Below are 15934 nucleotides of genomic sequence, written 5' to 3' on the forward strand. Positions count from 1 at the left end.
CTGCCTTTGACTGGACTTAACTGTCCAGGGTTCCTTTACCTTTACCTTACTTCCAAGTAAGTGTTTAGGGCATTTCACATAGAATCATATAAAGTTGGAAGCGACCCTGAGTATCATCTAGTCCACCCCCCTGCAATTCAGGAATATGCAGCTGTCCCATATGGGGATCGAACCTGCAACTTTGGTGTTGTCAGCACCAGGCTCTAACAAAGGACACAAAGCGTTATATCTGCAGAGCAGGAAATTAAATAAAGGAGACGGATCTACTGGTAGACCTCTGGGTGGTCGACCAACAGTGGATCAGGAAGGATTTCTGACTCCCAGCTGTTTAACATTATGAAGAACAAAATAACTTTCCCCTCCTAAATGAGCCAACCTGCTGTGACCCTTTTGGTCCGCGAAAGTAAAGGACAGATCAGTTCTGGGAACCGGAAACCCAATTCCCAGGCTCAGCATATGCTCAGAGGCACCTTGCTTTTTAATCCCAACTGTATGCCTTTGGCATCTGCTCTGGGCGGAAATCTTGGGGTTCCTAGAAGAAGAGAGAAAAGCCGATTCCCCCCCCCCCCAAGGCAGCACAATGCAAACTGCTTTGAGGTTTTGTTTTTGTTTTTTTAAGCAATCAAGCAGGATATAAATTTTAAGAAATAACTGGAAAAGCCTGAAGCCCTCCCGGGCTCCCATTCTGTGCGCGCACAGGTGCTTTGGGTGGGAGCAAACCCACTTCAAGGCCAAGAGGAGGGTCAAGACTGCCAAGCACACGCGGCTCCTTGGATACTTGCCACGTCCAAGCGGCTCAAGTTGATCTTTCCCGGTCGCGCGTGGAAGGGAAAAGCCCAGCCCGGCTCCGCCCTCCGCTTCCTATCCCTCCAGTTGCGTCGGCTCATTTGCATAGAGGGCCAAAGGGACACCTTTCATTGGCCGCCGCGGCGAGAGATGCAAATAAGCCGAGCCGCCTGATAGGCCGGGCGCGGGTGCGTTGAAGTGCAGAAAGGAGCTCGCGGCTGGTTGGGATCGAAGCGCGCTCAGCACTTGGAGCAGCTATGCAGCGCTTGAGCCGCGCTTGAGCCGCCTGCGCCTCTGCGGGCATCGGTCCGGGCTCGAGATCGCGGGCGAGGCAGCCTTTCTGGGGACGACGATGATCCCGGAGCGGAGCGAAGTCGCTTGGAGTCCCGCAGGTAAGGCGTGCGCGCTCGTCTCTCCCGCTGGTGCAGGTTTCCTCCAAGGCTCGCGCGCCTCTTCGAGTGGGGTCGGGTCTGAAAGCGCGCATTTGCTCAATGAGAACTAGCTGCTTGCCCCCCAGACCCGGCTGACCTAGGGCGCCCATGCGAGGCACCGGCAAGTCGCGTTCAGATACATACTATAATAATAATTTATTATTTATACCCCGCCCATCTGCCTGGGTTTCCCCCACACACATGCTTTATATGTGTGTGTACACACACATATATAACGTTGCCAAACCTATTGTAAATTGAGTACCAGTATCTCTGCAAAGCAGTTGCCATAGATAAAGTACAGTAACGTTTATTTCAGTCCTGGGGTGTTGAAATGTAAATGTATCTGAACGCGGCAAGCATGTGCCTCGCATGGGTGCACTAGTTGTATATGTGTGCTTATTTATTCATTCATTACATTTACCGATATATCCCGCCTTTCCTGCAAGCAGCTCAAGGCGGGGTACACAACTTCTCCTCCCCTCACTTGCTACTACTGTATAAGCGTCAACTCCCTGGGTGCCCGCGAGCATCCCCAAAATTCCCCATGAAGGGGCCGGGGCACCCACAAATTTCGGGGCCACGGTCGCGGGACCAAGTTAGTACTCCTGCTTGCTATCCCCGCAACAGCCCTACGAAGTACGTACGTTAGGCTGAGGGAGTGACCCAAGGTCACCCAGCGAGCTTGGTGACCGAGTCTGGGGGTTTGAACCCCGGTCTCCCAGGGCCTAGTGCAGCACTCTAACCGCTACACCACATTGTCTCTTATCTCCCTGTCCGTGTGTTCCCCCAAAACTTAATGCGTGAAGAGTTCCTGCGCTTTTTCAACGCACGGAATCTTGTCCAACTTTTCTTTCTTGCACCTACCCCCTGCTAAAGTCTTGGTGCTGGGACGCTTCCCAAACCGCAGGAGCAGAGCTAGTGCAGTCGTTGGTGGTAATTAATAATAGTCTCCCTGACCACTCCATTCCCATCCTAAACTGGGTCGCCCGCAGTGGTGGGGGCTGCTGGGCTGCCGTGAGGCGGGGAAAAGGGGAAACTCTGCAAGATGCGCCTTCTCGCTCGTGGCTGCAGGATGGGGCGCATCTCTGTGCGTTTTTCTCTTCTTTCCCTCTGCCCTGTTGGGTTCCTTTGCAGAAAGCTTCCATAGTAGCGGAGACCTGCTTTCTTTCTCTGCTGCAGATCGCCCTGGTTCTTCGTCCGTTTCCCTCTCACTTCCTCGCCAGTCGCCCCTCCTTTCTTCATTCCTCTCGACGCCCTTTTCGGACGGGGCTGCCGGTTCCTTGGAAGGGTGGGGCGCCTCCTCGGAAGCCTTCCCCCTCCCCCCCCCAGTTGCTGTCCACCGGACCTTGGGGTTAGGGGTGCGCCTTAGGCAACTCTGTGGCTGGGCACTGCGGAAAGGCGTGTACAATGCCTTAAAACCTGGGATAGCTCGGTTGGGAGAGCATGAGACTCTTAATGTTGTGGGTTCGAGCCCCGTGTTGGGCAAAATTATTCCTGCACTTGCAGGGGGTTGGATTAGATGACCCCCCCCCCCAGGTCCCTTCCAATTTACAATATAATGATCTCTATAATAAATGGGAGTTCTGGGAAGGGAGAAATGAAGTGATGTTCCACAGATGCGCTCCTTTTTTGCCTCCCTTTCTCCTTGAAAAAAAAACCACCTTTTGCGCGATCCTTCTTTTGCGCAATAGTTTTAGGCAGAGGGGGGCCCCTATTCCCGTGGCGTCTGGTTACCTTGCGTGCCCCCTAACCTGGTGCACACAACACTTCAGGTACTATTACTAACAAGGAAAGCGGGCAGGAGACGGAGAGGGAAGGTCGGAGAAGCAGCCTGAGTGGCGAAATGCCTGGGAGCGGCGAGCGCGACTCTTTGCTGCCCCCTACCGAATAAAGTGCGCGCGAGGAAGAGCGAGTCAGTTCACAAACGCGTTAAGCATCAGTGAGAAACTCCGCGGTATGCAGCCATGGCTGGTTTGGATTCCTTTTAGATGAGATGTGCGGCATGTTTGTCATGCTTGCTTTATTTACAAACACATGCAAGCGGAGCATGAGTTCAGCAAAGAGGTTGCAATACATTGCCTACCGCTCTTTCTTTTTCCCAGGTTCAGACACGCCTTTCCCCCTTCCATCTCCTGGAGGGATATCTCCTCCCTTGATAACGCATTCAAAAACAGAGGATTTCCCAGAAACAACCTCCTAACCTTTACCTCCCATTGATGAATCATCGACCAAACATCCTGGATTCTCACCCTGCCCCATCTGCCTAACAAACGAACTCCTTTCTCATGCTATCTGTGGGAAGGGCTTTTGCCTCAAGCAAAAGAAGCAGCTGGATATGGCTTAGTTTGAGTTGCTAATTCTTTGCTTCCTCTTGTGCCTTTTAAGCCCTTTGTAATGGGAAGCTTCCTCCATCTCCTCTTGAATTGCAAGCGCTGTTGTGCTCAGCTCCTGTTTGCATGCTTCTGGCAAGCATCTGGCTGGCCACTTTGAGAGCAAGATGCTGGAGTTCATTGGCCATTGGCCTCACCCATCAGGCTCTTCTGGCAAACTGTTCCTATAATAGTTTTGCAGTAAGCAAAATGTGTCAGGGACAGTCTTCCTCCATTGCTGTATGCATCTCCTTCCTGGAGAAAACTTTGCCCATTGACTTTAGCTGTTCAAGGCAAGTAACCTCCATTCATAAAAAAAGAGTTGGTCACAACACACCCAAGTATCTTAGTCTGCAGCTCTCGCTCTTTCTTTCCTCCCACTTATTATTTGTATTAAAGCTGGGCTGAGAGGCATTCAACCAGGAAGTCCAGTTTCACCAGCTGCCAGGCTGGGGAAGCCGGTCTCTCTCTGATGGGCAGGAGAGCAGCTGCCCTTCCTGTGAGTCACATGCAAGGCTCTGGGCAGCCTTGTCATTTACTGAGTTGTCCCGTGATTTAAAGCATGAGAAGTGAGGATCTAAATAAAGCAGGCACCCCCAAATTGTGGCCCTCCAGATGTTTTGGCCTACAACTCCCATGATCCCTAGCTAACAGCGCCAGTGGTCGGGGGAAGATGTAGTCCAAAACATCTGGAGGGCCGAAGTTTGGGGATGCCTGATCTAAAGCCTCAGAAAATTTGGCTACCGCCTGCCCATCTTCTCCGCTTCCTCCCTAACTCCTTCACTCCAGTGCCTTTAGGACCAAGCGATCTGACATTAGGGATGCCAAAATCCTTTCATGCAGTTAAATAAATGGCAGGGCTGTTCTTTGATTTCTGGAAACTGCAAGTGGGGAGGCATCTGTTTGGACACTGTGAGAGCAGCATGCTGAACTTGATGGGCCGCTGACCTGATCCAGCAATCTTCTCTTATGTTTTCTTCGTAGCAGCTGTATAGTGGGCAGGAGATAGACAGGCAAGCCTTTCTCAGGCCCGGAGATGCAGAAATGAGGAATGCTTCACTTATTGCAAGATGGGGGGGCACCTGTGGCCCTGCAGGTGTTGCTGGATTACAGCTCTCATCAACCCCAACCAGTATAGCCAATGGCTGGAGTCCAGCAACACCTGCAGGGTCACAGGTTCCCCATCCCTGGTGGTGGTGCTAGTCCACCCTGGGCGTTTGCAGCCTGCTTTGTTATTGGCACCTGCAACCTAATTGCCCCCCAGCTATTGCTGTTCTTCCTGTAGCTCTTCCATAAAATGTGTCAAAGGGCATCCATTTGAGGAAGCAGCAGCGGGAGCGGTGCGTGTGCGTGTGTGCCTTCTACAATCTTTCTCCTCTTCTTGGGAGGTTTGGAGGAGTCGCTCTGAATTTGGGAGCCATTTGCACTGTTCTTGAACTCAAATTCTTCTTGGAGGCTGTGATGCAGTGCGGTCGTTTTAGCCCCTGGCCTCAATGGATTGACAGGAGGGAGTCCTTGTCTAGATGGTCATATGGGCATTCCTTTCCTCCCTCCAATATGGTGGTGTGGTACGGCAGACCCTGTTTCATTTGAGGGTCCTTCTGCTTAGTGGGGGCCCTGGTGTCTGTCTGCCCCCAGAGTCCTGTCCTGCCAGTGCCACTGTAGGAGCCATCAGAACTGTTGCTGGATCTGGAACATTGGTTGGAACAAGAATGAACAGAAGCCTAGTGTTATGGGAAATTGCCCCTAAAATGCGCAGCCTTTTAGGAAGGACAGACGCGGGTCGGAAGCTCCAAAATTTGCACCGGGAAATGACAGAGACCACACGATGCTGTCAGGAAAAACAAACTGATCCTTTTATTACAGAAAAGAAAGAACTACAGCTGTAGGGTCCCTGCCTCAAAGAATGTAGGAAGGAACCCCGGGAAATGGTGAATCTCCCTTTTATACCTTTCTGTCCCCACATGGAAATCCCTGGACTGGGAGGGACGGGAAAGACAAGGGAAATGGGTGCTGATGGGATTAACTGGGTGTTGATATGACTATTTCTTCATATGGTGAAATGTCAATTGTTCTCCTCCGTTGCTGATGGGTTTCCCTTTGTTTGATCGGTCTAGATGGGAGTTGAGGTGGGGCCGTTCCTGGCGATTGCCGAGGGGTTGGGGTCCATCCGGCAGGTGTTTCCCCCCAGGTCACGCAAAGATGATCCCTGGGATTATGTAAAAGGTGACACTTCTGGAGGTTTGAATAAACTGTCCCAGTTAATCCATCTTTGTCCATGTGTGTCTTTTGAATCAGGATGGCGATGGGGCAAGGTTGAGGTGGGCTGGGGTCATGCACGGGTTATGCAGCATTTCCTTTTACAGGAGACATATCTAATACAGAGAAGTCTATGCAAAAGGTAGTAGTCCTGATATATAAAGGTTCTGAGACATAAAACAGCAATTCTAATACAGAGAGATCCTAGCATACGTCACGAATAAGACAGCAATTCTAATACAGAGATAATCTAGCATAATTTAAGGCAAAAGGTTCTGTAGTGATAATCTAAAGGAGTCTGGGCCGGAGGGGAAGGTGGAGAAGGGAAATGTGTGAGCTTATGCTAACTGTTGTGCATATGCAGATCCTTAAGCGTTCCTTCAGGCAGGGTCGAGTCCTAGCGGGAGGGGTGAAGGTCTCTGAAGCAGAGCGGAGACTGGGAAGATGGCATTGAACAGGATACTGGGTATTGCAGCTGTCAAATTCTGTCACCCCTCTCTGTTCATTAATAATGGTGTCCTGCTCCCCCCCCCCATATAATTTTCTATAGCACCTAGCATGGTGCTGTCATGGTGAAACAGCTACAGCAACGTCCCAGTGTGAATCCAGCCCCCGGTAACTTTGTTGTCTACTCTTTTCTCTCTAGGTAAAGACAAAGAATCCTTTGAAGCTCTGTATAAGGAAGGCAGTTTGCTGGGCAAGGGGGGCTTCGGGATGGTCTACGCTGGACACAGGATTGCTGATGGACTGCAGGTGAGACTTTGTGATGGGAATGGCTGCTGGAGGGGCACTTCGCACGTGACGTGGCAGCAAGTGCGAGCTTGCCACCATGTATGGGATATATCCCCAAAACGTAGAGTGGGGAGGAGGAATAGGAAGATCATTCTGTTGGGCCAGTGGAAATCATAGCTGCCAAGTTTTCCCTTTTCTCACGAGGAAGCCTATTCAGCATAATGGAAAATCCCTTTAAAAAAGGGATAACTTGGCAGCTATGGTGGAAATGCTTGTGCTGATTAGTGTTATGCTGAATTCCGCCCAGAGAGTTGGCCAGGTTCAGGGAATGTTGCTAGAATGCCGCTGTGATTCTCCTTACGGGGTCCTTGCCGCGGGACCACATTCATCCAGTGCTATACCAGCTGCAGTGGCTCCCGGTGGAGTACAGGGTCAGGTTTAAGGTGCTGGTTTAAAGCCCTATACGGCATAGGACCCTCGTCCTTACGGGACCGCCTCTCCTGGTATGCCTTGTGGAGGACCTTAAGGTCTGCAAGTAATAACACCCTGAAGATCCCAGGCCCCAGGAAGATTAGACTCGCAGGAGACCAGGGCCCTGTGGGACTTGACATCTTTCCACAGGGCTTGCAAGATGGAGTTGTTCCCCCTGGCCTTTGGTCCAGCCCCAGTTTGACCCCCCTCTATGGGACCCTGTAAGTTACCCTCTTTGGCCCTTTTATCGGCTCAAGGGGGGGATCAACATGGATAGCTGGCCCTGAGGAATACTTGAGGTTCCCGACCCCTATGGTTGTAATTTGTGGGCAATCATTTAATTTTATCCTGATTCTAATTTTTAAGCTGTATTTTAATTAATGGTTTGATTGTGTTTTAATGTATTTGATATGTGATGTTAGCCGCCCTGAGCCCGGTCTTGGCCGGGGAGGGCGGGGAATAGGCTAAATAAAAAAGTAAGGTAAAGGTAAAGGGACCCCTGACCATTAGGTCCAGTCGTGACCGACTCTGGGGTTGCGCGCTCATCTCGCATTATTGGCCGAGGGAGCCGGCGTATAGCTTCCAGGTCATGTGGCCAGCATGACAAAGCCGCTTCTGGCAAACCAGAGCAGCACATGGAAACACCGTTTACCTTCCCACTGTAGTGGTTCCTATTTATCTACTTGCATTTTGACGTGCTTTCGAACTGCTAGGTTGGCAGGAGCTGGGACCGAGCAACGGGAGCTCACCCCGTCACAGGGATTCAAACCGCCGACCTTCTGATCAGCAAGCCCTAGGCTCAGTGGTTTAACCACAGCGCCACCTGGGTCCCTAAATAAAAAAGTAGTTACTTACTAAAAGAGAAATTCTGCAATCCTGATCTAGGGAAAATCTGTGGGTGGAGGGGCTTTAAAAGTGGTATGACTTAGGCTCTTATCTCTCTGTGCTTTCTCCCATAGGTTGCAATCAAGCATGTTGCCAGGAATAAAGTTTCACACTGGGCAGAGCTGGTGAGTTTGTTCAAAAAGCATTCACCTTCCGTACCGAAGCAACATTCTGTCGACTCCTTCATTACGCCTCAACTCCTTGTACTAGGTTTATTCTTTGTCTTCCTTTTGCAGCCGAATGGGGCGGTGGTGCCTCTGGAAGTGGCGCTGATGAAGCTTGTGTGCTCAGGATCTGGCCACCGTGGCGTGATTCGCCTCCTGGACTGGTGTGAAGGCCCCGAAGGCTTTTTCCTCATCTTGGAGAGGCCCGAGAACTGCCAGGATCTCTTTGACTATGTGACTGAGCAGGGCCCGCTCCCCGAGAAGCTCTGCCGCCAGTTCTTCCGCCAGGTGGTGGAAGCCGCTCGCCACTGCCACGAAAAGGGGGTGGTGCATCGCGATATCAAGGACGAGAACATCCTGGTGGATTTGCGCACCGGCAACCTCAAGCTGATTGACTTTGGTTCCGGGGCTTTGCTGAGGGATTCTGCCTACACAGAGTTTGATGGTAAGTGTCGAGGCGCTGGAACATTTTTCCACCTTGGAGGGAAGTGAGACCTAGTGGCTCTGGGCAGTGGAAAACTGGGAGCTGCAACTGCTGAGAGCCCATATCAAAACAGGGGGATTTATTTCTCAGTTCTACTTCCCAGGGTACTTTCATCCCCTTGGGCATGGTTGGGGTCCTAGTCTAGAAGACAGGGGGTCTCTAACTTCTGAGCTTGCTGTGAGGTGTGGCCTATGTTTACTTATTCGTTATAAATTATTTGAAGTCCCAGTAATTGGAGGTTTAAGAAAATCACAAAGCCAGCTCCTGCATGAAGATCTGCTCAGTAGGCCTTCTATAAGGGTCCACCTTACAGCCCAACTTGTCTAAAGCAGGGACTTCTCAATCATGGCACCGTTTTTATTGCTTAGAAAGGCCAGTCTTGCTAAACCTGGTGAGTTTCAGGAAATCGATAAAGGCTGTCCTGTTCAGCCAAAGCTTGCTAGGCAAAATTATTGCCAAGATTGTCTTTCAGAATCTGGTTCTGATTATTTGTTACTTGATCGCTTGTTCTATCAGCATTATTGGGTTTATTTTATTTTTTTAGCACACTCTTTCTTTCTTTTTTCTGGTTTAATTTCTGTAAAAGTGGTCTTTAAGTTGTTTTAAATGCAACATTTAGAGGTTTTTTTAAAAAATAAAATAAAATAAATGTATCTTAGGCTTGGAACAATTGGTAACCTGTTGGCTTCTCTCACCATCTCAGGTACCCGCGTGTACAGCCCACCAGAGTGGGTGGAATCCCATCAGTACCATGCCCTGCCGGCCACTGTCTGGTCATTGGGGATCCTGCTCTATGACATGGTGTGCGGTGATATCCCCTTTGAACGGGACGAGGAGATTCTGTCTGCAAAGGTGGAGTTCCGCACCCCTGTCTCTGCTGGTGAGTGTGTCTGCAAACTGAGGAGATCTAGTTATAAACCCAACAATGAGTTGAATTTGAATTGGTTCATACATATGAGGAACGGCTTAGGGAGCTGGGTATGTTTAGCTTGGAGAAGAGAAGGTTAAGGGGTGATATGATAGCCATGTTCAAATATATGAAAGGATGTCATATAGAGGAGGGAGAAAGGTTGTTTTCTGCTGCTCCAGAGAAGCGGACACGGAGCAATGGATTCAAACTACAAGAAAGAAGATTCCACCTAAACATTAGGAAGAACTTCCTGACAGTAAGAGCTGTTCGGCAGTGGAATTTGCTACCAAGGAGTGTGGTGGAGTCTCCTTCTTTGGAGGTCTTTGAGCAGAGGCTTGACAGCCATATGTCAAGAATGCTTTGATGGTGTTTCCTGCTTGGCAGGGGGTTGGACTGGATGGCCCTTGTGGTCTCTTCCAACTCTACGATTCTATGATTTCCCCTGCTTGTGCTGATCCAGCCTCTCAACCGCAGGGCCATTTACCACCAACTGCCCTTTGAGAGGGACCTGGATGGCTCTTGATATGATTTTCTTGTAAGCCACCTAGGAAGAAAAAAAAATCCTAAACGGCTCAAGATTCCGCATCTCGCCTTCATTTTTAGCTTGTGCCTGCAAGTTCATATCCCATTTCTACCTATCCACAGCCTTAAGGACTAGTGACGTTGTGTGTGTGTGTGTACCTTTTAAACAAGGAATTTCATTCTCAGTTTCTCAAATTGGTAAATCCTTCACCTAGGATTGAATCCCTGCAATCTCAAATTCAGATTATAGTGTACAAAGGCCTAACTGGCACAGGGTGGCGGAATGCCTTTGCAAGCCAAGGCTCCTGTATATCCTTGTAATGTTGGCTCTTCTGCTTCTTCCAGACTGCCAAGATCTAATCCGGTGGTGCTTATCTCTGGAACCTTCTGAACGGCCTACGCTGGAACAAGTGCTGTCGCACTCCTGGCTAAAGCTCGACCCTCTTCTTCAGCCTGAAGAACTGCAGAGCCTAGCAAGCCCTCGGGCCACAGTTTGCAACAGCAGCGGCTGAGAGACTTAAAACCTCTTCTCTCCTCCCCCTCTGCGATGGGGAGGTGGTGGTGCTAATTTGCTACCGCTGAACCTCAATGCAGCCAAGCTTGGTCATTGGCTGAGAAAGAGTTAACCTGGTTCTACAGGTGTGTGTGTGTGTATGTGTGTGTGTTTAAAGAGTTTCCCTCTTGTCTAGAGCCGGAACTTGGTAGAGAATTCAGATGTCGGAGTGCAAAGTCCCCCTCAACTGCCCAAAGGATGTTTGAATTCTGGGCCTGCCCAGCAATCAGACATAATTGTACGTGTAAATACTTGTGTATTGCAATTTTTCAGCCTTTCGGAAGAAAAGGATTCTGGGGTAGGTTTTTGCTGCCCTATCGTGTGTGTGTGTGTGTGTGTGCACGCTGATTTTTAAAAAGGAAATGTTTGCAGATAAATTCCACTCAATGAAAACTGAATGGAAATCTATTTAATAAAAATTATTTTGTGAAAGTGAATCCTCGCTCAGTTCAGGTGAAGGGCTGTTTTGTCTGACCGCATTTACATATGGGAGGCTCGCAACGTCTGTAATGTGGAAGTCAAACCATACATCAGATTTCTCTCCCTAAAGTCTATCCTGCATTTAACACTCAGGTGTCACAAATGCGAAACAAAGGCTTGGATGTGCCTGTCTTAATTCCAACAGGGTTGGACCATGACCCACCATAACTGCGTTAGTCTCTTAGAGGTATCATAATTGTTCTGGAGACAAAACTCCTTTGACTTCTTGTTCTACAATTGACCTTGCAATGAAGACTGAGAAGGTGGTTGTTGTAAAATTTAAGCTGGTTCCTTTGAACCCAGAGAAATGGATCTTGACCCAAGGAGAGCTCAAGGATCCAGGCAAGCAGACGAATTTAAGCGTCTCCTGCCCACCAAATAACAGAGACCAAACCAGGACGTACGAAGCAAGGCACTTTTATTTTTGCTGTTGCAACAGGGTCCTTCCTCTCACACAGGAGAACAAGGAAGGAACCCCAAACAAAGATGTCTTGCCCTTAAAAAGAGATTTGAAATTGGTTTCAGCCCACCCCCCAGAAGCATCATCCATATGTCACAGAAGGGGTGTAGCCCAAGACCCCCCCTCCCTAGATTCATCATAGGCACATCATGAACGGGGAGGTCTGGTGGCAGTAATCTGAGCATCCTGGACCCTGCCCCCAAAACCTAATCAACAAAATTGAGAGATATTTACATTTCCCTGTTTCCCAGCCAAGTTAATCACACCCTTTTGTCTGGCACTCAGGTATCAGGATGCCAGGGTTATCATTTTAATTCCTGAGACAATGAGAAGGTTCCCCCCCCCTTCTTCCTTGCAGAGGAATGCCAGGTCTGAGAGAGTCAAAATGGTGTCAGTCAGGCCTGTCTTCCTGTGCTGCTTCAGACATGTTTCTGTACATTCATGTACATGTTTTATGAACAATTATTATATATATATATATATGACCTCAAAATTCTTATAACATGGTTGATATGCCAAAACAGTATTCCACTATTACAGCACCTGAAACTTCTATACAGTATATTAATAAAATGTAGGGTTGTCCGGAATTTCCCAGACATGGCTGGGATTTGAGCGGCGAAAATAGCGTCTTGGGGGGGGGGGATTTTGGAAACTTGGCAAAATGTCTGGGTTTTTACCAACAGAAGCAGGAAGTGCCTTTTTTTTGGAGGTGAACAAAGCTCAACAACTTTTCTGTCCGGAATTTTACTTCTTGAAATAATGGCAACCCTAATTAAAATGAAGCCTATTGGTCCAAACTCTCAAAGCTGGCATGAAGTGGGGATGATGGGGGAAGCTTTTTGTCTATACAGGTCAGAGTTTTTTGAGGTCTTGCAGGCCAAATTTGACCAATGGACATGAAGTGATGTCACGTGATTTCTCCAGAATATGGTGGTTTTATGGTGCACATCTTGAGCAAATTAAATGGTCAAAGCAGCAGCTGCCAGTAGAAGAATTATAAGTGATTCACATATTAAGTGTAAAATTGATAAAAAGGTAAAGGGACCCCAGACCATTAGGTCCAGTCGTGACCAACTCTGGGATTGCGCGCTCATCTCGCATTATTGGCCGAGGGAGCCGGCGTATAGCTTCCAGGTCATGTGGCCAGCATGACAAAGCCGCTTCTGGCAAACCAGAGCAGCACATGGAAACGCCATTTACCTTCCTGCTGTAGCGGTTCCTATTTATCTACTTGCATTTTGACGTGCTTTCAAACTGCTAGGTTGGCAGGAGCTGGGACCAAGCAATGGGAGCTCACCCCTTTGTGGGGATTCGAACCGCCGACCTTCTGATCAGCAAGCCCTAGGCTCAGTGGTTTAACCACAGCGCCACCTGGGTCCCTATAACAGATACCTATTATTATTTCAGAGATTCCCTTCCATATCTCTTCCCAACATTTGTATGGTAGCAGTTTCCTCCTGTCTTTCCCTTCATACTTTTGGTGTTTAAGAAAACCCAGGGCATTATTCGACCCAGGGCTGACATGAGTGGGATATCGGAAGCTGCCTTCATACAGTATTGGCCATTGGTCAATCTAGCTGATTATTGTCTACACGGACTGGAAACCACTGTTTAGTTTTTCAGGCAGGAGTCTTGCCCAGCTGTACCTAGGGATGCTATTGGGGAAGGAACCTGCATGCGTAACAGCGGCTATCTTCTCCTGAAGTGCCACTCCTTTAGCTAGAAAAAGAACATTCCAATGCCAGGAAAAACTACCCGGTTTATGAAATTAGCAAGGCGAGTTCCGGTAAATCCCGCCCTCGGGGATGTAAGTTTGGGATGTGACGCACAACTGATAGTAGCGTCACTTGACTGTTTGCTTGCCCGCCCAAGCACACACTTGCCTGCCACACCCTGACAAGACTTGCGCCATTCGCTTGTCACCTGTGTGCTTGTTTTGTGTACCTTGCCCTTGCCTTTCCAGTTGCAACCTCCTGTATAGGGAGTTCTAACCCTTAGGAATGAGCAGCAGGGCAAGGGAACTGGACGGCAGAAACCCCAAGGTTCAAGGAAGTTTCAGGGAGGACTGACCTGGGGGGGAAACGGATGTCTCATCACAGCACAGTAAAGTCACTGTGTAAATTTCAGCAAATGTCAACCTAAACCTGTTTAAGTGGATTCTAGTCCATGAAAACTTAAGCCGCAGTATATCCGTTGCAGTACGATCCTATACAAGTAAGCCCCATTGAGTTCACTGGGTCTTAACTATGAACCTAAAAATCTGGAATCCTCGAAACTGTTGCCAAAGTTTTGCAGTTGTTTTGCAGCAAAATCCCTGTGTTTTGCATCACCCCACAAATGGAGTAATTGATACATCAAATCGGGGGTCGTAGTTAACACCCCAAAAATCAACATTGTCCAATCCACCCTGAACTGGTGGCGCTCCTTTGTTCTGGGTCCTCCTCCTTTCTCTTGCGTGTGAGTTGTGTTATGGTAAAAATGCCCCTAAAATGCGCAGCCTTTTAGGAAGGACAGACGTGGGTCGGAAGCTCCAAAATTTGCAGTAAGTTCAGCTCCGCCGGGAAATGACAGAGACCACACGACCAAACTGATCCTTTTATTACAGAAAAGAAAGAACTACAGCTGTAGGGTCCCTGCCTCAAAGAATGTAGGAAGGAACCCCGGGAAATGGTGAACCTCCCTCTTATACCCTCCTGTCCCCAGTGAAAATCCCTTTACTGGGAGGGAGGAGAAGGACAAGGAGGATGGGTGCTGATGGGATTAACTGGGTGCAGAGACGACTATTTCTTCATATGGTGAGATGTCAATCACTCTCCTCCCGTTGTTGATGGGTTTCCCTTTGTTTGATCAGTCTAGATGGGAGTTGAGGTGGGGCCGTTCCTGGCGATTGCCGAGGGGTTGGGATCCATCCGGCAGGTGTTTTCCCCCAGGTCACGCAAAGATGATCCCTGGGGTTATAGGTAGGTAGCCGTGTTGGTCTGAGTTGAAGCAAAATAAAAAAATTCCTTCAGTAGCACCTTAAAGACCAACTAAGTTTTTATTTTGGTATGAGCTTTTTGTGTATCTGATGAAGTGTGCATGCACATGAAAGCTCATACCAAAATAAAAACTTAGTTGGTCTTTAAAGTGCTACTGAAGGAATTTTTTTATTTTCCCTGGGATTATGTAAAAGGTGACACTTCTGGAGGTTTGAATAAACTGCCCCAGCTAATCCATCTTTGTCCATGTGTGTCTTTTGAATCAGGATGGTTGATGGGGCAAGGTTCAGGTGGGCTGGGGTCATACACGGTTCATGCAGCATTTCCTTTTACAGGAGACATATCTAATACAGAGAATTCTATGCAAAAGGTAGTAGTCCTGATATATAAAGGTTATGAGACATAAAACAGCAATTCTAATACAGAGAGATCCTAGCATACGTCATGAATAAGAAAGCAATTCTAATACAGAGAGATCCTAGCATACGTCATGAATAAGAAAGCAATTCTAATACAGAGAGAATTTAGCATAATTCAAGGCAAAAGGTTCTGTAGTGATAATCTAAAGGAGTCTGGGGCGAAGGGGAAGGTGGAGAAGGGAAATGTGTGAGCTTATGCTAACATGTGTGCACATGCAGATCCTTAAGCGTTCCTTCAGGCAGGGTCGTGTCCTAGCGGGAGGGGTGAGGAGACGCGGAAGATGGCATTGAGCAGGATTCTGGGTAGTTGCAGCTGTCAAATTCTGTCACCCCTCTCTGTTCATTAATAATGGTATCCTGCTCCCCCCCCCCAATATAATTTTTTATAACAGTTGCAACAGTTCAATAAAGATCAGGCTTACTAGCTGCTTTGCTTCTCAATATTCTCTGGTTGGCCTCTGTTATTTTCTCCAACCGATGGAGAACCTACAAAGGAATCTATAAGGGCTCTTGTATACCCCATAAGGTATACACCAGTTGAGCTTCTAAGAATTGTGTTTTTAAGCAGGTTCAAAGCATTTGGCACTTTTGCATTTGCTAAAAGAGTATTGGGAAATGATCTATAATGAACTGAAAAAAATGTTTACTTCCGCCCAAAAAACATAGTCCTTTTTGCTGGGGATAACCCAGACTGAAATCCCCAGGTGTCAGAAAAGGTTATATTTGTTAGCCCCAAAATAGAAAGTGAGCAACGACCCAACTAAAGAGGATTGGCAACGTAAGTTGACAGAATATGCACAATATGCAGATTTAACATATAGAATAAGAGAGCAAGAAGAACATATGTCTGAAGAAGATTGGAAAACATTTATTGAGTATATGGATAACAACTGTACAGCTGAAAACGCTGGCAGCATGAAGAAAAACAGAGTAAATAATGCTTGATGGATGTAAAAGTGGAAAATTGATTTGAATGGTTATACTGTAGTAAAATATGCAGGGGTATAGGATATGTGAAATGAACC

General features: G+C 48.1%; 1 protein-coding gene across 1 annotated transcript; it reads left to right on the plus strand.

Moving 5' to 3' along the window:
- Nucleotides 1–978: 978 nt before the first annotated feature.
- On the plus strand, nucleotides 979–12527 carry PIM2 (Pim-2 proto-oncogene, serine/threonine kinase). The gene is made up of 6 exons (XM_060268787.1): nucleotides 979–1178; nucleotides 6495–6601; nucleotides 8011–8061; nucleotides 8173–8545; nucleotides 9288–9464; nucleotides 10362–12527. Exons 1-6 carry the CDS (start codon nucleotides 1139–1141, stop codon nucleotides 10526–10528), a joined length of 915 nt encoding a protein of 304 aa, XP_060124770.1. The 5' UTR covers nucleotides 979–1138; the 3' UTR covers nucleotides 10529–12527.
- The last annotated feature ends 3407 nt before the right edge of the window (nucleotides 12528–15934 follow it).

This window comes from Zootoca vivipara, chromosome 16 (assembly GCF_963506605.1).
Source record: "Zootoca vivipara chromosome 16, rZooViv1.1, whole genome shotgun sequence".
Lineage (NCBI taxonomy): Eukaryota > Metazoa > Chordata > Lepidosauria > Squamata > Lacertidae > Zootoca > Zootoca vivipara.

Excerpts from the sequence above, each read along its gene's own strand:
- PIM2 (XM_060268787.1), top strand. The coding sequence starts at position 1,139 with ATGATCCCGGAGCGGAGCGAAGTCGCTTGGAGTCCCGCAG. Across the intron at positions 8,062-8,172 it reads TTTCACACTGGGCAGAGCTG|CCGAATGGGGCGGTGGTGCC; the intron begins GTGAGTTTGTTC and ends TTCCTTTTGCAG. Across the intron at positions 9,465-10,361 it reads CCGCACCCCTGTCTCTGCTG|ACTGCCAAGATCTAATCCGG; the intron begins GTGAGTGTGTCT and ends TGCTTCTTCCAG.